The 21,744-nt window shown below is 41.8% G+C and overlaps 1 protein-coding gene across 1 annotated transcript in view; it reads left to right on the top strand.

The window, feature by feature from the left end:
* The window catches only part of hecw2a (HECT, C2 and WW domain containing E3 ubiquitin protein ligase 2a), a 36,876-nt gene that overhangs the window by 1,732 nt on the left and 13,400 nt on the right, over positions 1-21,744 (top strand). Inside the window, 17 exon segments of the mRNA XM_018678648.2 lie at positions 7,116-7,702; positions 7,704-7,845; positions 11,566-11,673; positions 12,032-12,126; positions 12,851-12,917; positions 13,428-13,597; positions 13,684-13,823; positions 13,959-14,059; positions 14,154-15,001; positions 16,757-16,861; positions 16,863-17,052; positions 17,228-17,320; positions 18,057-18,207; positions 18,662-18,768; positions 19,149-19,273; positions 19,659-19,844; positions 20,121-20,255. Coding sequence (XP_018534164.1) covers positions 7,466-7,702; positions 7,704-7,845; positions 11,566-11,673; positions 12,032-12,126; positions 12,851-12,917; positions 13,428-13,597; positions 13,684-13,823; positions 13,959-14,059; positions 14,154-15,001; positions 16,757-16,861; positions 16,863-17,052; positions 17,228-17,320; positions 18,057-18,207; positions 18,662-18,768; positions 19,149-19,273; positions 19,659-19,844; positions 20,121-20,255 — 3,000 coding nt within the window. The 5' untranslated portion in view covers positions 7,116-7,465.

The following is a 21,744-nucleotide window of genomic DNA, read 5'->3' as shown; positions in this document are numbered from 1 at the left end:
TATTCACATGTGCTGCACATGGTCATTTTGACATCTTGACGACAGGAGCCCTGTGTCACCAGCATATCATCCAGCTCGTACTACAGTGACCCAAGTGTCAGATGAAAGCAGTGTGAAGAGGCACTATGAGAATCCATCATAAGCTCTTCTGGGGTCTGTTTTGTTCTGACGCTGACTTTAGAAGAGGATGCCCATGTCTGATGTGACAGACTGCTGAGGAGTGATTGTGTCACAATAGTTTGTTCGCACCTCCTCAGGACTCTTCTGGGAAAATGAAGAGGGACTGTCCTTTTAAAGATGTCACTATTTGTTACAGACTGTTTTCACTTATGTTACCTGAGTGGACAGTGTCCGTGTGCTCGAAGCACTCTTGACTGACATTTCCTTGACTTCCTGGTTTAGTTTTTTTGCATCTGTCAACTTCTGATGATTGTTAAAATTCTTCTTAATACATACAGTTTGGTGACATCACGCACTTCTCAGCATAGATCCATCCAACTTTTTAAGAGCAAAGGTCTAGTTGAATTGAAGACACCTATGTTGGCCTTTAAATGGGCGCTTTCCAAAGCAAAAACATTTTGACTTGACATCATAGCAGGAAAAGGCGTTACCAATAACATTAGCAATGGCTTTGTTCTACTGAAGTGTCCCAGGCAGCCATGACAGTGTGACAGTGAGCCAGTATGAGTAACACTGAAACAAGCTAAGCAGAATTCAGCCATTTCAGTTGTTACATCTGTGCTTTTCCTACTGTGACATGTCAAAATGTCTTGGGTGAAAAATTCCCATTCTAATGTTATTTTGTTGTATTTGCGCTGGACACCATATTAAACATATTTTGAATATTTGCCTACTTCAATCAGGAATCCTGCTCTTTCTATAAATGAGAAATCTTTAAATCAAACCTAATCCAAAACTTACACACAACCTACAGTGTGCAACATGGACTGTGCACTGAACATACAGTTTGACTGGTCACCAGCTATTATGCATGTTACACAAAGTATTGAAGACTGTCAAGTACTAGAAGCTGGCATCAGATAGATTCTGAGTCTTGTTTATTAAGACAATGTGACAGTTACTATTGACTTCTTTTGCTTGATAAAAAAACAGTGGTTTTGTGGATAAAACATGTTTATATTTTTCAATGTAAAATTGTTTTATTATTGATAATGTTTGATCATCATAAAACAAAAATGTCACCCTATTGAGTCAGGTCACTGTATAGGCTGTAAAGCATTTCTAAGAAATTGAATTAGCTAATGAGTCAGGAGGTATAATGGAAGAGGGGCATAGAGGTTGTCACCCTGCAGTGATGTCACTAAGTGCCTCACTGCTTTCTGAATAGATGTGATCCATCATTAACCCCTTAACATCCAGTAATCTCTGTTTGTTTCCCCTTAAATGGCTTTAATGTTGTTAAAAAGATCTTATGTGGGTTCTCTTCATTGAAGCATTATGATCTTTACATTTAGTGAGTGTTCATGTTTTTATGGCTGCACCTCTCTATCAAATGGAAGTATTCCTGTTGTATTATTGGATATGCATTTCCCAAAAATTCACTGTGACATTCTAGGTTGGTTTTTTTTTTTTTTTTTTCTGGAAACTTTGGGGTTTCCGCTTGAATTTAAAATACGGTTATGTGGGTTTGAACAACGTGCGCTGGCTGCACAACCTGAATTTGTAATGACAGATCCCAAAGATAGAACTGATTCTTAAATATAGCTTGAGGAAAAGAAAGTCTGTTAAGCAGCTCAGATGCTTCTAGCAGATCCATCAGTGTACCTATGCATAATATACAATGTGTCTGTATATAGTTTTTATGCCATTCATAAATCAATACACAACCTGCCATCCCGTTTATCGAAAGGTCAGTGTTCTAAACCTGGAGAGGGCCATATCAATCATTCCTCCAGCTGAAATGCCATTTTCGACTCGCCGAGGCCTGTCATGGAGGGATACCTCTGGAGGAGTGACTCATCCCAGACATGTTCTCTCGGGGCGATGTGTTTAAAGAACTACCCTGTGCGGGACAGAGCTGCACTTTTCCTGGGAAAGTGAGAACACTCTGGCCACCAACGCTGTAGCCTGTGTTCTCTCAGAATGACTCACAAAGCTGCATCCTCCAGTGAGGCCTCACTGCAGTGAGTTGCAGTCAGGTGGACCGCTTAGTCTTCATCGTTTATTAGGTTCATTTGGAGCTCAGTGAGGAAGTTTGAGGTTTTGTGTGTCTTTGCAAAGAGAATGTATTTCCATCCTCTGGGGCCAGAAAAGCTGTTTTTGCAAGTGGGGATGAGGGCGTTTGTTTCTGGCTTCGTCGAGTGGCAGTTCATTTGTTTTTAACATGTAAAGCGTCTCTGTGCTGGTTGTGTGTTTTGTTCTTAACTTTATGTGTCAGTGAGGCACAATAAGACCTCAGTGCCACAGTGTGTGTGTGTGTGTGTGTGTGTGTGTGTGTGTGTGTGTGTGTGTGTGCCAGCTCCCCAAGGTGCCCGTTCTGTCAGGCTCTAAAGTGCTGCAGTCACCTCCACAGGGGCACAGAGGGGTCCCTCTGCTGACACCAACACACACACACACACACACACACACACACACACACACACACGCACGCACAGGCAGAGAGAGAGAAACAAGAGAGAGAGAGTGAGTGAAGAAGGAATCCCTTTACTGACATCACAGCATCTACAGCTCACGACACAGATCCAGTAGGCAAAAACACAGGGGCTGAAACTAAGTGATTATTTTCAGTACTGGTTCATCTTTATTATATAGCATTATATATATTATATATATTATATAGCATTATTTTTATTTCATTATTTGTTCAACACAAAATATCAAAAATACATAGATACATTAAAAAAAACTATTTGCCACTGCAGTATATACTGTACAGTACTGGCAAAATGAGATCCACCTAACGTGTGTGTGTGTGTGTGTGTGTGTGTGGGTTTGTGTGTGGGTTTGTGTGTGTGTGTGTGCAGAGGAGAGCAGTGCAGGCATCTGTGATTGTGAGGATTCAATACGTCTTCCTCCTGTCATGAGGAGTGTAAGGGGAGGTGTACGGGCATATTGCTGTGATGGTGTCTGTCAGTCATGACTGTCACATCGAGACACCGGACAAGACACATTTTCTCCCAGCCTCCGCATTCATAAAAACAGATCTGTCACAAGGAATAGCATTATTGTAAATCTCAAATACTTTTAGGTCCTCTCTCACCAATCTCAGAAGAAATGCTTTTTGACAAGATGCAAGAAAACAACAATCCAGCACATTCTGCCATGCTCCATCAGATCCTCTGCTGCAGATGTGTTTCTTTTTAGTATTCACTGCACAGTGGTGCAGAGTACAAAGTATTTGGTGCCTGATAACAGAACAGTTCTCAAATGACGGTCTTTGCAAGACAGGTGTCAAATTTTACATCATCCTAGAGAAGGGTTAGAATTAGAAACGCGCCTTCATTTTTAGGCACTCATATAACACCTTGTTTATTCATGTCCGCTTCCTGAGAATCAATCACTAATCCCACATTAGGTTAAAGCTGCGCAGAGCAGTTAAATTGGGATTATAATGGGAAATCTTTTAGAGGAAAAAAAAACACTGGAATGAGTCCAGATTGTCCCCCTCCTGAGGTCATGTTTGGGTCTGCGCTGTTTGTAGGCAGTGGACAGACTTCTCGTCCCTTCTGTTTTGAGTGGGACGGGTGCAGCCGTGGCATCTCCCACTCCACATCAGGGATAGACAATGCCTGGCTAACATTGAGGGATGGGGTTGTGTCTGTGTGTGTGTGTGTGTGTGTGTGTGTTACTTGGACCTCAGGAACACTTACATAACAACTCAGCAGTTACATATACACTTATTTTTGTTTCTTCTTCAACTGAGTAAGCTTCTGCGTGTTTATTGAAAAATGGCCCCTCCCTGCCGGTGCTATATGCCTTGTCTGTGAGGCCATGTGCACACGTGAGCAGGATTTACGTATTCCTGCATCTGTGATGAAGGTTTTATTCCGTCATAAATCCCTGTATGCGGTGTGATTGTGTGTGTGTGTGTGTGTGTGTGTGTGTGCGTGCGTACGATGGAACCGTGCTCTGGTAATCTTGTCGAGTCAGGGACGTCCAGGCTTTCCTCATGTCAAAAGCAGCAGATCTTATTTCAGTATCAAGCCTGAGATATCCAGAAACACAGCCAATCCACATACGTCAGCTCAGAGGCCAGTTCATCATTTCTGTTCAGTCAGTTCAGAATGCAAAGTGAATTGATTCAGACGCCCAAGAGCCATATATACAGCATATTAGACAATTTTTCACACAAATTGCAACGTTAGCCCTTTTTCATGAGGTGTCCGCGTCATCTGGTCCACGCCTGGCACATGTATAACACTTGATGTAGATGTGTTATATTCCATTCTGGTTTCAACAGAGAAAGGTGTTAGGTATTATGATTATTCTGATGCGATAGGTTTGTATTGCACTGAATGGGATGTAAACAGGGCTGGGCGATATGCAAAAAAACCTTATCACGATAATTTTTTTCATCAATCAGTCAATATCGATATACAGTAAATCACGATATATATCAAATCACCTGTTTCTCTCAAACTTAACGGTTCCTAAGTGAGATGAGAAGATATCATATGTTTACTTTTTTTTTGTCGTAAGGCATGGTGCTGGAGAAAGAGGACACTATGGTCTGTTGTTGTTTGGTCTGGTTGTTTTAGGGGGACCACCAGCACTTGCTTGGGTCTGGGACTTGCCCTGTGCGTGCTCTAAAGGATGGTGCTGCTTCAGATGGTAAAAAGAGATCAGTGTTATTACCTGTCTTTGTGGGAATACACTTTCGACACAATTTGCAGCTCACGCTCCTCTGCTTCTTAGCTAAAATATCTCCACGCTACCAAATTCCTCAGACCCATCTTTTCAACAATCTCCTCATCTTTTGAGCCTGGGACTGTGTCCGTTGGGCTGTCTTCTTTAGTAATGCTGTCGCTTGAGTTTTCATTAATACTTTTTTCCTTTTATCTCGCTCCCGCTCCTGACGTACTGGTGTGCACAGCTGCAGTAGGCCAAACATTAGCATGTGTGCTGCACTATTCTCATTACTCCTTTTGTGTTGTCTGTCAAAACATGGATGGAATGAGTTCTATTGACTTGATACTGACCATGTCTTTTATTTTTCCATCAAGGAAAAGTTATTTTGCAATAATTACCACTATCATTTTATCACTTAGGTCAAGTTGTATTGTACATATATTGTCATCAATGGTATGTGACAGATTTTAAAAAATGAACTCATGCAAACAAAATTCTAAAGCTGAGAATATATAATTATTCAAGCTAGAGGAATTTTTTGTCTTGAAACGTCAGAGATTTAAAAAAAAAAAAAAAACATCAGAAATCCTGTAACAGATCGATAGAATTACTTATTTATACAAGGCAAATTGCATTCAGTTCAGACTAGATTTGATATCTAAGCAGAGGATGTTGTTTGTGGGTATAGTGAAGGCAAGGCAGAGAGCACACTGAAGTAAAGAAAGAAAGAACAGAAATGAGTGCCAACGTGCACTTAATGCAGCTGTTTTCAAACTGGGAGAGCGGAAATGAGCACGGACAGAGAAGAGACCTGAGGCAAAGATACTGCAGGAGGTGAAAAGGGCAGGCGAAGAGAGAGGTTAGTTATTGTTGTTTGGCCTGCTCACTGACACTTTCTGCAGTTGTTGCAGCAGCAGTGGCATTGACACAGTTAATGGAGTCAAATGGAATTGGAAATGGACCTACAAATAGCTACCATAGCATAAATTTAATGGTGCTAATTTTTCCAAAATGTAAACAAACATCTTCAAAAATAAAAAGTCGAAAGGGTCAAATTGAAGAAAAGTCCATGCACCCTCCCACAGTCATTTTAATATTTAGATTTTTGTTCAGATTACACAGAAGAGATACAGTAAAGCGAATGCGAATAAGTATATCAGTGATGGTTGTGTTATTTGATGTGGAGTGACATCCAAGTTGTTGGTTTTCAGTTTTGCTAATAACTTAACGATTCAAACTTTTTCATTAAATACAGTGACACATACAGTGCATGCCACACACTGAGGCCTGCAGAGGAGGCAGTGGTTTCAAAGCATCAGTGAACAGCTCAGCTTTTGAGACATATACGCACTTAAAATGCCAAAGATATCAGGGCTTAGCTCAGACTACAGCCCACATAGTTTTCCAGTGACTGCACCGGGCACATATTAGCTTAATATTACCAAACCTTTCTCCTTTGGATACACACACACACACACACACACAAAAAAAAAAAACAGCTTCTTAGACCCGTCTAAAACCAGCTGCCTTCGGCTAGATTCTGAAGTCACATGCCGCTCTTCCTTTAAAAACAAGATGGCTCTGGTTGAGACTGACAGCACTCCCCAGACGGTTCCCAAACTGGCATTTGTTGATTGAAGAGCTTCCTGGGAGGCAGATACAGCTGCCTGTGTCCCTTCTCTGTTTTTACTGAGGCAGCCCATACTGACAAAAACCACAGAAACCCAGTTGCAGAAATGTGTGTGTGTGTGTGTGTGTGTGTGTGAGAGAGAGAGAGAGAGAGGGCTATTAGGATGATCTAAACATTTATTTTCCAATAATCTCATAGAGATAATGGATTTCAAATGAGATATTTTCAGTTTACTCCTCTCTACAGGGGGTACATTTGTTTGTTACAGTATGAAGATCATATATAGACTTTGATTAAGTGTTTCATTAATCATTAATCAAGATTAAATAGTACATGTTGTTTACTTCTTACCACCCAGATAATAGTAACTAATGAACTAATAAAAATGAGTTCTAAAAATAGAATGAATTGTGCACAGTTGAAATCCTCCTTGCATACATTTCCTTTTTCATTAGAAGGGTTCGTCAGAGAAGAAGGAATGGAGAGAAATGGTTGTCCAGGGTTATTTGTGTCTGTGACAGGTTCTTTGACAGCAAACAACCGCGCTGGTGACTAATGCTTGTTCAGTCATTTGTTGATTGCAACTTGCAGTATATCAATCATTGCTTTTGTTGTACAGGAGCAATTTTTTAGCTCACTGATTCCTCTCTGTCTCTCCCTCTTTCCCAATCTTCAGGTTCCCATTGCCAGTGGAGAACTGTTGTGACTGTTGATGGATTACTTCAACTTTGACAGTGATGTTATGATGCGAGGAGCAAAAGGGAAGATAACTGGGGCCTCTGTGTAGAAGGGATCAACATTATTATTTGCAAGACTCCCATATATTTCCAGTAATGACAGCCTCTTCAAGCGACTCCTTAAATGTGAGGATTTAAGTTGGGTCAGCAAGGATAAATCAGCAGAATGTGTCATCACGCCAACAACCAACCCAATCAGTAAGAAGCTCCTACACATCTCTGCCTCTTCTTGGGACGTCCCATCAATCATTTTCCCTTCTCGTAGCTGCCTCTTCACCAGACACACAACATGCGCCCTTCACTCGCCACAGCAGTCCTACCACCCAGGACCCGTTCCCATAATCCACCCAACCTGGCCGTGGGGGGCCGCGAACACCTGTCGGCTCCACGAAGGCGCAGCCCCCACCTCCGGCACACTCTCAGCCCAGAGAACCTGCGGACCTTGGCGGAGAGGGGCGGGGCCACCGTCGATACCGCCTCCGTCGTCAGCAGTCCCATAGGGCTTCCGCGGGCTAACAGCGACACAGGACCTGGTGACCTCCCAGAGCAGGTCCTCGCTAACGGCGTCCACTCTGGAGTACACGCTGAACCGTGGTCAGAACCTCGTCATATCCTGGGACATCAAGGAGGAAGTGGATGCCACCGACTGGATCGGGCTGTACCACATTGGTTAGATGATCATTTTTTTATATATGTAGTTGCTAGTAGAACTGCTTCTAATTCTTCTATAGCAGGTCAAGATCAAATCTCAAGTCCAAGCCCATGTCAGGTCTGCAAGTCTTTGAGGAAAGGTTCATGTCAAGTCACAGGTCTTCATAAGCAAATGCAAGTCAAGATGAAGTTCTTGAATGCAGACCATTTAAATGATAGAGCTGTGTCAGCATCACTGAAATCCATGAATAGTCCAAATAATAAATATTTAAGGTGCAGCCATGCAAGATCTGCAGGTTGTTGTCCTATACATTTTTTTGATGTTGTGGGTCTTAAAGAACATCAAGAAGGCTTGATGTTGCTTTCGAGTCTCAAGTCAGGTGTTTAGGGATTCAAGTTTCACATCATTACACGTCACACTATGAGATGAGTGTTATGTGGTTGCTTGTAAATTATAAATTTTGGGGCATATTGTGCGATAAGTCTCTAGCGAACTGAAGCATTATGAATATGCAAGCGGAAACGAATTGTGTGTTCTGAAACAAACAAAAGCGGTTATCTACAGTAATGCACAGCACATTTCTTTGTTGGCTTAGAGTTAAGCATAAAACATCACTCCTGACCTTAGACATATACTTGATGTAAAAAGTCATGACATCTTCTCTGTTTGTATGGCAATAAATCCATCTCCATGTCAACTTAGCAAACTTAAATGGTTGAAAACACTGGAAAAGGCTAGTACCTGGACACTGGTGTGATCATTTTGTTGATCTACATTTTTCAAGGTCAGGAATGAATTTTCATACTAAAAGATAAGCTGGTTTTTACATTTAGCTTTTTTTTTTTTAATTAAAAATTGGCACTAGCAGCATCTCATTGGCCAGAATGTTCTGTGTCACTGACCTATATCTGACTTGCCATATTAGGAAAAGGACAAGTGCCACTAATAATATTAACAGTTGGAGCCAGTGTGCATAGTACCAGGATCCTGAAAAATGGCCTACTTCATGCTACACTCCAATTGGTTGGTTTGTCAACACTGAATTTGAATCCTGACTTTGATCCTGAAGATTGCCTCTGATCCACAAATCTCTTATTCAGCAGGAGAAAAAGAAACAAAGGACACCATTTATTTTCTTTTCTTTTTCCCAATCTACCTCTACAATGTTCCCCCAAAATCTTTTTTTGCTGAACTGTTTCAGAAACTTGCAGGCACTCAGGACCAGAGCTGACTTGACCCCACCTGTCCTCAAAGCTTATCAGCTGATCCTGCAGTTTTATTATTGGAAGCTGAGAATAGCCAGGTAGAGCCAGAGTCTTGTGCAGGAGCTTCCATCTCAGAGTCAATACTGAAACAGGAGCTGCTGAGACTTTACACAGGGCTGGAAGCTGAGTCAACATGTAACAGCTCTGCCACAGTATACGATAACACACGCACCATCACAAACCATGCGTGTCTTGGAGGCAAGCGTGGTGGTCTCCAATAATGTATGCTAATCCTGCTTAGAGACAGGAATTTGACAGGGGGGAAATACATTGACCTGTGTGCTGAAGAAGGCTATCAGGCTCAACCTGTCTGGCAGATCTGTCCATCATGGTGAAAAGTAATACAGGAGCAATTGTGTTCCACCATCACCTTTGTTTTTAAGAATTTGAATTCTATGCCATCTTGCTTACATAGTAAAAAGCTGACGTTCTGACGTCACCTTTGGGCTAACCTCTGTTCCATTTCTGTCTCTCATTCAGCATTTCTTTTTCTTTTTCAGTGTGTGTGTGTGTGTGTGTGTGTGTGTGTGTGTGTTTTTTTTTTTGTTTTTTTTTTTAGAAAATTAAGATGAGTATCTACCACAAGCTACCTTGCTATTATAAGTTGAAAGTTATATAATTAATTTGTTAGTATACAAAAACTGTCTCCCATGAATCTGCATAGCATAGCAGCGCACAGCATATCGTAACTTGTTTTTTTCCTCATGCATAATATTCACCCACATTCTCTTTTTAAGTAACTCTTAAGCTGTGTCTCTGCTCTCCAAAAAAACCTCATTAACCTCCCGTCGGTCGTCTCTGTCCTGCTGTTATTGCAAACATGTCTGAACTAGCTGCAAACGTTTAACCTGCGATGGTCCAGGACTAATGGGAAGTGATGTTCATTAAAAGGCAGCCAAAACCTGAAATATTAAAGGGGCACTACACCAGTTTTACACATAAAGGTCAGTTTACCTTACTACTTATTTTGTCAAAACAGTTGTTAGTTATATGTGACTCCGAAGACACCTATCTGTGAAACAGTAGCCCTGATAATGTCATTAGGCTTATCTCAGTTTTGGCTTGAGGTTAAAAAAAATGAATTGGAAGGAAGGACTTTGAAAGATGTGGGTTTTCACCAGACAGGGAGCGTCAAACAAAATGACACTATTGGTGGTATTATGGGAAATGAAACCTATACTAGGTTATCTATTACTTTGATTCTGACCATCGTCGCATTTGTTTGATAATGATGATAAAACCTTGTCCTGCAAAACATCTGCAGCTCACACAAAATACATCTTGAAACGGGAGCAAACCCTTGAGACATTCTGCTGTCTGGATGAAAATAATGAGTTCATTTGAAAACTAGCATTATGCTTTTTCTAACAGAATCTTTCAACTGCAGAATCAATGCTGTTGCTGCCAGGCCCATAAGTTGCCTTTTCATTATGTGGTGAGGCAAAAAGTGAAAGTTGTCTCTTTACACCAGATAATTACTGATATATTACAGTGATGTTCAGGGAAGAATTGCAGCCTGTGGGCTGTTCAGCATGATCTACTGTGTTAGTAGTGGATAATGGATTTTTGAAGACAATGGATGCCTTTGACTTCCGAGAGGTCAGACAAACCCCCAGTACAACAGGCAGCAGTAGATTCTGGCCACCATGCAATTATAGTATAAAAGAATGTAGTTCATGGTTGTTTTAACTTTGTTTACCAAATAATTAGTTACATTTCTGATGACCTCCAGGACTTAACCCATCTGGATTAGTTTCCCTTGTAGATGGAATGCTATGTGGGGGAAAGAGATAGTGTAAACTGCTGGTGCCGGGCCTGACACCTCAGGTCACTTCATATCGATCATAAGGCTGCCAGGACTTCATTATCTGCTCCAGGGTCTTATACCCCAGAGGGGCTACCGCTTTCCTCGACTAAGCAGACACTCAATGATAAGCAACCTGCCCTCCACTCCCCTTCAAACACAAACACACACACACACACACACAGAGGCGCGCTCACACTCATGCATACGCATATACAGTACACAGTCCTCACTCGAAACTCTCCACTCAGTCAGCTGAGTTTGGTGTTCCATTAATCTGTGTGCGAAAGTGCTACGTACAGCGGAATTCCCCCCTCCCTGTTTTTAACTCAGAGGAAGTTTGGTGTTTGTCCTTCTGGTTGGAGGTCGCAGGGAGGTTATTTTGGGAATGGATTTCACTGATTAAAGAAAGAGTCTGCAGACTAAACTTACTGAAAGGCAGAGCAGATGCAGCCCGGTTGCAGTTGTTTTTTTGTTTTTTTTGTTTTTTTTTTTTGTTTGTTTTTTTTGTCGCAGAGTCCAGAGCTTAAGCGCTGTCATCTGTTTTTCTAGTTAACGTTCTTTGGTTTGAAACCAGGGGGGAACGTCAACACAGCGAGAGCATGATTTGTCCAATCACAGAATCAACACTCGCTCATATCCAACTCACAGTTCTTCTTTTTTTCCAGATGAAACCAGTCCATCCAACGTGTGGGACTGTAAGAACAGAGGGGTGAATGGCACCCAAAAAGGTCAGATTGTTTGGAGGCTAGAGGCTGGGCCCTACTTTATGGAGCGTAAGTTACAAGTCATACTTAATGATACAATTCATTCCATTCTTATAAAGTATGCGTATCATTCAGAATGTGAATGTTTTTCTGGCATAAAAGGTAAAAATGAATTGAATTTTCATGTAAGCTTTCATGTATGCAACCATTCTTATGTTCATATGATTTCATGAATGATAATTATCTCTAATTGCAATATGTTAACCGTATATTTAGAATGAATTTGTTAGAGTGTGAAAGATAATTGCATATAATATATTCAAGCACTATTCCACAGTCTACAATATAGCTGCAGTGTGGCCAACAACAGACAGAGAGTGTTTACAATGTCTCCATATCCCATTAGTCTTTACTGCCTCCTCTACAGCTGAGACCAAGATCTGTTTCAAGTACTACCACGGAGTGAGTGGAGCCCTGCGAGCTACAACCCCCTGCATCACTGTGAAGAATCCAGCAGTCCTGGTCTGTGCTTGTGCACTTGTCTGTGTGTGTGTGTGAGAGAGAGAGAGAGAGAGAGAGGGAATGAGAGGGGAAGAGAGATTTAGTCATGCAGAGTTCCAAGCTCCTGTTCAGCTGTAGCATTATGGGTAAATGGGTATTTGTTAATATTTTAGACGTGGAAGTCACCTGCTGAAAAGAAATGCTGCTTTAAAACGTGGTTGCTTCTTACCTTCAACAGTGGAGTTCTGTGCCTAACTCAAAATTTTGTTTTCTAATGGCCCAAAAAGCAGGGCTGAGTTATCCCATTAAGCAGATTTTAGGTTTCTGTAAGTGGGTTTTTGAAATGCTATAAATATAAAACCAATGACATGGTCTCTTGTAGGCTGGAAAATCTGAAAATGGATAATAAATGGTCAGTAGTCTCGGGAAGTCCACATGATATGTACATAATGGAGCCTCAGAGTGGTTTGGGTGTAACCTATTGTTTGTATACCATGTTTCATGCAGTCCAGTTAATTGACCACCAAAACTCATATATGACAGAATCAATCCCTAACACTAGGCCATGTACATAAGTAATATAATTTTCTCTGCTGCATCAACAATGAGCAGTGCATCTTTGCAGCTACAGTGAATTTATTTCCCCCACACCTCCCAAGTCGTCTACCGTGTTAGCATTTAGATTTATGTGAATGACATTCCTGTGGTGCGTAGAGTGTGACATTGTCTCCTCTCTCTCTCTCAGGTGGAGGGGCTGGCAGAGCAGGTGGGCGTCGAACATCCTCGGAAACTGATCAGCTTTACTTTGACGGGTGAGTTGAGAAGTTTATTTCAGTACCACACTGCTGCTCAGAGAGCTCTTGTAATCATCCTCAATAACAAATCAGAGCAAATCTGGAAGCGGAGCAAATAACTTCAAGTAAATTTAACAAAGCCCTCAAAATACAGACCAGACTTATGGATTTCAGCTGAGTGATGTAATCTTATCTTCATCTTTGTCTAACAGTTCCTTTGGGAAAAGCCAGGGTAAACTTTCACAGCTGCTCAGGAAACACAGTGGTCTTGGAATTTAAAGAGGTGTTTTCCTGACAGAGGAAGACAAAGGATGTTATCAGTTTTCTATTGAAGTCAGTATCAGGATTAGTTTAATGAGTTTACAAGAATAGAATGTCTTTTTTAGAAGTTGCTCACTCAAACCACTTTTCTCTGTTGGCCATTATCTTTTATATAAGGCAGAGAAGAGGGAACCAGTCCTTTGCTTCCACTGAATAAATATTTGTCCCTCTGGTTATAAGACCACTATCTGGAATGTTTTGTTGCAGACTTGCGTGCCACTGGCCTGAAGAAGGGCATGTTTTTTAATCCGGACCCATACCTGAAGATGTCCATCCACCCAGGGAAGAGGAGCGTCTTCCCCGTCTTCAGTCACCATGGACAGGAGCGACGATCAGCCATCATCGCTAACACCACCAACCCCATCTGGCACGGAGAGGTGCTTTCCCCCGCTTTTACATCAATCGCTTAATTATATCATAATTGAGAATCTACTGACCGGTGTATGTTTTTGCCTCTCTGCAGAAATACACATTTGTAGCGCTAATGACAGACATCCTGTATATTGAGGTGAAGGACAAGTTCGCGAAAAGCCGACCAATCATCAAACGCTTCCTCGGTCAGCTCACTATCCCTGTGCAGCGGCTTATTGAAAAAATACCTGGGTAGGTGATAAACAGGGATGCTTTATTTAACACAGTCCAGCTTCAGCTCAGTCAGAAGAACATTTTTAATGATCTGTCTCATTACTTAAATTTGATGTGTACAGTGATGTGTCTCCTCTTTGTTTGGCTGTCCAGTGTCCAGCCTGTGAGTTTCTCTCTGTGTCGGCGCCTGCCCACTGAACACGTAAGTGGCCAGTTGCAGTTCAAAGTGGAGCTCACCTCAACGGGGCCTGATGGTAAATCTGCCTTTAAATTGTATTCGCATTTTGTTTTTTTTGTTTTTAAATTTGTTCATTTTCATCAATGCACAACCTCTTCTGTCTACTGTAGGTGCTTCCCCTGATTCTATCATTGGCATTTCATCCTTGAATGGAGCTCCAGGGACTCCATCTGATGATGAGGACCTTCCACATCACCTTCCGGGGGTGGTCTCTGCAGGCCCCTCCCCTACCGGCTCCCAGGGCTCCCAGGGCATGTGGGAAGGTGGGGCCACGGCCTGCCCGGAAAAGGACCTGTCTCTTGTTGGAGCTGAGGCTAGATTTGTGGATTCTGAAAGCTTGTCGGGCCATGAAATACTCCAGGGGTCACTTAGTGAGGGCCTGGATGCTATTGAGGCCCCCAAGGGTCCCGGTGAAAGACCCCTGGGTGCGGCCTCACCCAAACTGCGCTCTAGCTTCCCCACACACACAAGGCTCAGTGCTATGTTGCACATAGATTCAGACGAGGACGAGGAGAGGTCGGGGGCCAACGACATCACTCCAGTGCCACTGTCACCGCTGCTGATGAACGGAGAGCCTCCTGACGTCGGCGGCCCCGATGAAGACGACCCATTTCCCGAGCTCCAACAGGAGCCTGAGCAGCTAGAGCCATCAGTTATCGAGGAGGAGCCCGAGGGTGCAGGTGCTGTGACAGAAGACGTGCCCGCTGAGGTAGAGTTGGAGGCAGGTCTGGACTTGGAAGATGTTTTGGAGCCAGATGTCTTCTCTGAGGTGGAGGAGGTTCCTTTCACTGAGGCTATGTCCCATAGTGTTTTGCCTGAGGGCGGAGAGGTGCCTGAGGAAGAGAGGGTGCCTGGCGAGGAACCCTCATCAGAGATCGACACCTGCTCCATGGCAACAGCCCCGCAGACAGCCTTCTCATCATCAGAGAGCTGTCCAGTCACACTGACCACTGCTGTGGTGAGTTCATTATCCTTATGTCAACATTCAGCTCTTTGTTATTACTTAAATGTTCCTGTTAAGACTGTAACAAAAATGTATTTTCATTGTTAATTAAACTGTTAAACTGTTAAACTGTTGTGATTATTTTTACGATTAACTAAATAATCAAAATATTAGAAAATACTGAAAGACTCCCAACACAATTTCTCAGAGCTTAAGATGACTTGAAATTGTTTGTTCTGTCCAAAACCATCCTGGCAAATCACGTCAGCAGATGTCTGCAAGGAAACCCAAGACTCAAGCGTCATTCGATATATTTTAACATGTTTTATTTATTAGCAGATTTAGCAAGTTTGGATATCATCAGCTGTTTGTCCAAGGTGTCTTGTGGGGTTTTCCTGTTATTTTTATATTCAGCATTTCTCACCAAAAAGCACTGTGTGTCCTTGAGGTCTAACAAACATGCTGACTGCATTTCATTCCCCTTTGCAAAACCATAAAAAAAAGGTTTTAAATTTGCATTGTTTACATTCATGTTTGCTCACTTCTTCACTGCCTCTGTTGGTGCAAACTGCTACATTAATTTGCTCATTCCTGCCACCAACAGTCAGTTGTGAAACCAATAGCAGGATGGAAATTGCGTGGCAGGTGTGCATACACGTCTTCATGCTTTTGTGCAATACAAGCAAAAGGGGACGAACTCATAAAAACATTGCTCTATGGTGCTACCAGTGGTCAAACCTTCACATGGTAACTATAAACACTAGAATGAATTCTTGCAAACAGACTTAAATGTTCATTTAATAAAACAATGATTTCTACTGAAATGCAGTAGCACTTTAAAAATGAGAAGAAATTATTTTATTATTGATTTATTTATAGAAACTTAAACCACTGATGAATGTGCATCAATTGTTACTGCTGTGTGCTGTGCATTCTTAGAGTAAATATTTCAAGACTGCATTTTATTGCTCATTGCAAAAGATTGGTATTCACTTGTATCTTAAAGTTAACATAATCCCAGTAAAGTTTAAGTAGTAAATGTCTGTTTCGCATAAGACTGTTCTTGTTCATTAGTAGGCTCATGTTCATCATGTATGTGCTCAGGTAGTCATGATTGCGCCTACACTCCGCTGATGTCCTCTTATGATGTTTTGCTACCGTCAACTGTCATCATACCAGTTTTTCATCTCCTGTATGTGCAGGCACAGTCCACTGTGCAACAGCCTGGTTGTCATTAGTTTCTTCACAGTGCACATTGTACTGAGTAGCAGTCTCAGCTGGGTCCTAGCCCCAGCTGTTTTTGTGTGACACTGCGCCATAATACTGCACTGTAACACCACCATTATGTGTTCAATACAGGGTGTGAAATACATATTTTTAATTCAGCCAGTTAGTTGGGAGAAAATTTTTACATGTAATTTGACAAATTTCTGAGAACAGAGTGGAAAACAATTATCTGTATCCAGATACCATTGGATTGTTCGACAAATGTTCCATGATTGTTTCCTTTGAGTTGTCACTCCTACGCACCAATACATATTTGCATGGAGTCAAACATCTCTCAGCTTTCTTTTGTTGCCTTGGTGATGGAGCCAATGCTGTCTTATGTTCTGAGCTTCCACTTGGACTGACAGACCTCTTGTAATTCAGTGACATTTTGAGGCAGTAGGTGTGAATGCCTTGCACATTTACTAGTGAGCTTAAACCTACATTACCACTACCTCTAATATTATTGGTGTTTTTCCCACTGTTTTCACTGGTATTTTGTAGGAGGCGGAGGAGGGAGCAGAGACAGCCATAGATCCTGGGGGAGATGTAGTTACCTGCACCCCTCCAACCACTCAAGCTGTAGATGACGAGGGGGGTGGGCAAACTGCCGGTCACTGAGGCTGAAGGAGAAGCGCCGCCAGCCAGGGAGCGAGAAGGGGTAGAGGAGATCAGCATGAGGAGGCTCAGCCTGCAGGCTGCAGGGGGCGTGGCTGAAGAACAGGAAGGGGAGGAGGCGAAGCCACATGAGGAGTCTGTGGATTCAGAGCAAGTTACTACAGAAACAGACGGAGAGGAAGGTACTTCGTTTCAAGCAACTCATTCTTCACTTTTTGTCGTTGAAATTTTTTTGAATTCCTAAGAGAAGGTCTCTTAAATGTTACCTGAATAGTGCCATTCAACATATTCTCACCATTTTTGCCATATTAAAACAAAATTCCCTTTTCCCGTCTTTTGAATGTTTTCTGTGTTCAGGTACACATGTCAACGGCCATCCTGTACGTTCGCTTCCCTCTGTACGTCACGACATTCACCGATACCAACGTGTGGACGAGCCTCTACCCCCCAGTGAGTGTGTGTGTCTGCATGCACCATATTGTTTTTGTCTCTCTGCGTATACCACCACCTGTGTTTAATGTGTCTTTGTGTTTATGTGTCTGTGTATCCATGTGTGTCCATGTCCATGTCCTGCTGACTCAAATTAACTGACTCAAATTGAATGACTCAAAAAATAACAATTTGAGTGTGTCGACCCCCTAACTTTGGAATGACCTATCTTGATAATTGCCAGAAATGTTTTAACAGACGTTCATGGTCCCGAGGACAAATCCTAATGACTTTTGTGATCTCTTGACTTTTTATCTAATGATGTTAATGGTTTTGTTTGCATAAAATATCTAGAAAATTATCAAATGGATTGCCTTGAAATTTTATAAAGACATCCATGTTTCCCACAGGAGAGATGCTGATAACTTTGGTGATCCTCCGGTTTCTTGGTTTATAATTTAATAAGAAAAACTTTATAACTTAATACCAAAAGAAATACATTCCTTTCAGCCTCAGCCATTCTTAATTTTTAGCACTGATTAGCAAAAGCTGTCGTGCTAACACTCTAAACTAATGTGGTGACCATGGTAAATATTACCTTCTTAACATCAACATGTTAACATCATCAGTGTGAGGATGTTAGCATTCTTATGTAAGCATGCAGCTTAGCATCACAGAGCTGTTAGCATTTCCCTAGACATTTTGTTAAACTTCATTTTAAACATCTACATTGTATCCAATATTAATTGCTTCTCAGACTGGGAGGCTCGGATCGACAGCCATGGGAGGATTTTCTTCGTGGACCATGTGAACAGGACCACCACATGGCAGCGTCCCACTGGGCCGCCTGCCCCGCAGGGACTGACCCGCTCTAACTCTATTCAGCAGATGGAGCAACTCAACCGCAGGTAGGCTTTGTAAAGAGAAACATACTGCAATATCCAGAATAGCTTTCTCACTAGTAAACATTATTACAGTTAGATAATGTAGTCAGTATCTCACTAAACCATGGGTAGTGGCTTTTAACAGACAAGAGAGGCAAAATAAAACTTGCGTGCTCACAAAAATGTCCACTCAGAGACCTATTTCTTTGTACTCTCTTTTAATGGGACATTGCCTCTGGGTTTCGCTTTGTTTCTCTTCATCGTGAGGCTCTTCAGAACTAATGTACCTTTGAATAAACAAAGGTATACAAAGACTTTCAGTAGGGCAGTGTTCCTATCTTATTCTCTCTCCACTGAAAATTTGATTTCTAAATATATATATATATATATATATATATGAATTCCATTAAATAGTTGCATTTCAAGATATTTTGATGACTTTTGTAACACTACACTTTCACTACGCTCTCATTCACAGATACCAGAGCATCAGGAGGACCATAACCAACAGTGATCGAACAGAGGAAAGCTCAGTTGACCTGCTACCTGAACCAGAAAGTGAACTGATGCCCCACTCCATCTCTGGTCAGTTTCAACTAACCTACCACAAAATGAATACAGAAAAAAAGAGAGATTTAATGCTCAATAGCAGTGCATCTTTTTGAAAAACAATATTTTTCTAATTAAATGACTCACCTCTTGAGAACAGTATATCTTTTGAAATGCTATGATAAGCTATGAGTCAGAAAAAGCTATTATTTTATACATAAAGGTTTGAGACTATCACTGACACAAAATGCTGGATATATAATTCTGAAACTCCTGTCTGCGTTTGTCCGCCTTCGTTTGTGTGTGTCTTAACATACTGTATCAAAATAGATTTCTTATGCTGTCATGAAATAAGGTGCTTAGCTTACTGTCTCCTTATTTCAAGGCTTGACCAGTGTGTGTTGACCCTGTTGCAGAATACCGGCGAGAGAGCACAGTCGCTCACGCCAGCGGTCGCTCACGCCTCTCCCTGCTGCTCCAGTCACCCAGCGCCAAGTTCCTGTGCAGCCCCGACTTCTTCACCGTGCTGCATTCAAACCCTGTCAGTCTAACACGCTTCGCCGCCTCTGTCACCACTGACCTTCTTTTACATAGATCTAGATGTCTAGGTGCATATAAAGAGAAACTCAAAAGCAAATACTTTCTATGTAATAGTTTTACTTTTTTAGCTAACCTTAGAAATTACGGTTGAGACCAATAAGAGCAGCACTGAAAGAAAGTCTCATATAAGAGAAGATATCATAGAGAAAAATGGGGAGTATCCCTAATAATCTATTAATATATAATTTTGAAGATGTTAGCTTTCGGAAAATTCTACTATTCACATCGTCATCCATCTTGAACTAGAGTGACTCCAAAGCTGTTCTCTTGTCTGTCTGTCTTCTGTCTCTTTCTAATGACCTCACCCCTCTGCCCTCTCTGCCCAGAGTGCCTATCGCATGTTTACGAGCAACACCTGCCTGAAGCACATGATCAGTAAGGTGCGCCGGGACGCTCATTACTTTGAGCGCTACCAGCACAACCGCGACCTCGTCACCTTCCTCAACATGTTCTCCAACAAGCAGCTGGAGCTTCCCCGGGGGTGGGAGATGAAGCACGACCATACTGGGAAGGTGTGTGTGTGTGTGCGTGTGCGTGTGTGTGTGTGTGTGTGTGTGTGTGTGTGTGTGTGACCCATAACCTTTGACTCATTACCTAAGATTACCTTAACCCTGAAGGCCGTGTGCATCCAGTGAATGTAATCTCAGCTCAGTTGTCTTGTTGTTTTCACTGCTGCTTATTTTTAAATCCTTGCTTTCAGTGTGTTGCATGTGAACATATGTTGCCCCTGCACACACAGTGGAGTCTATCCAATGCCTGACTGTGGGTATTTGCGTCTTAATCCCCAGCCCTTCTTTGTGGATCACAACTGTCGCTCCACGACCTTCATTGACCCACGGCTGCCCCTCCAGAGTTCTCGCTCGACAGGGCTGCTGGCTCACCGCCAGCATTTGAGCCGCCAGCGCAGCCACAGTGCTGGGGAGGTGAGAGACTAGTCTTCCACTGCGCCACTCGTCACCTGGAGTCAACTTAAAGCTCATGCAGACACTGCGATGTTTGTAGAGGCCAGTTTGAAGGAGAAAAATGCTTAGTAAGTTTCTGCATCGTGGGTACAGGCAGGGAAGTTAATTCTGCTACGGTCCTGTGATGACATCAGTGCTACTGGAAAATGCAAGTCAAGGGTGCTGCGGAAGAAAGTTAGCTCAATTTTGCTTCTTTTTTTTCCCCACATTCTAACTAATTAGAATTTGCATTTCCACCTTTTCAGTTATTTGCACAAGCCCTTATTACAGTCTAACATCACAAAATTTCAATTCCAAAACAGCAAATCCAGTTGTCTGTCTTAGTCCTTGTAGATATCCTACTCTATCACCTGATTGACTGAAAAGCTTCATATTGTGTACATACTCTATTGTATGTCAAATAACTGACTCTTTTAATGTTCATATGATGAGGAAGAGAAATGTATTACACCTCAGGCTGAGAAATGGCTCCTTGCTTGTTGGCAATCATCTCTTTAAAGCTCTACCTAGAATTGATATGCATCCATAACATTGTCAAGTTAGTGGTGATACTAATTAGTAGTGATATGTTATGATTATCATAAACACAAGAGACCAGAGTGAGCATGGTAGACAGCTTTAGTTGCTCTGTTTATCCATAGAACCCGCAGCATTATTTGGTTTAAGTTTGTGATTAAGGTAATGGATTTTGGATAGGTGTCCTAAACATTGGTATATTGCATACTAAAGCATCAGGGTCTGTTTTGAACTATCTCTCTTTGTGATGCATTCAAGCGTTTGTGGGAAAATCTGATATCTGAGGCAGCTGACCTTTTTAATTCAAAGTATTTCCAAATTTACATAATCATCTCAACCTAGTTTATCTGTAGTTTGTCTCCTGGGTTTTAGTTTCTTGACATTCATATTCAAAGAATTCATTGAGGATACTTCTTTAGATACTTTATAACAGCCACCTTAAATCTTTAATACTTAGCAAGTTGAATATTCACTGAAATGGTATGCCTATTTCAGCAAATTCAAATCTCTGTTGCTTTCATGAGTTGATTTTCATACCATTACTGGCATGAGCAGAAACACAGACACCTGAACAGTACTACATCTCTAGCAAAACATGTGTAGGCAACATGTATTCGGAGGTATTCCTGTTTAAAGGGACAGAATGTGGGAGGAGAAAATGGAGATTTATACTGAATACTGCAGCAGAGGAAGCAGACTCTGAAATTTTGCATCTGAGGAAAACAGACAGACACACACAGAGGGAGAGAAACTGGCCAGGTCAAATTGTGAGGGAGAGAATGACAGACAGAGAGAGAAATGGCAATGGAAACAGCAGTTAAAAAAATATATTACATCAATTTAAAAGATGCATAAGAAAGCTAGAAACACTAACTGGTTTTACTGCTGTGGCTGAATGTTGTATTCCTATCGATAGATAGATAGATAGATAGAT

This window comes from Lates calcarifer, linkage group LG1 (genome assembly GCF_001640805.2).
Source record: "Lates calcarifer isolate ASB-BC8 linkage group LG1, TLL_Latcal_v3, whole genome shotgun sequence".
NCBI lineage: Eukaryota > Metazoa > Chordata > Actinopteri > Centropomidae > Lates > Lates calcarifer.
This window is presented reverse-complemented; position numbering and strand designations above follow the sequence as displayed.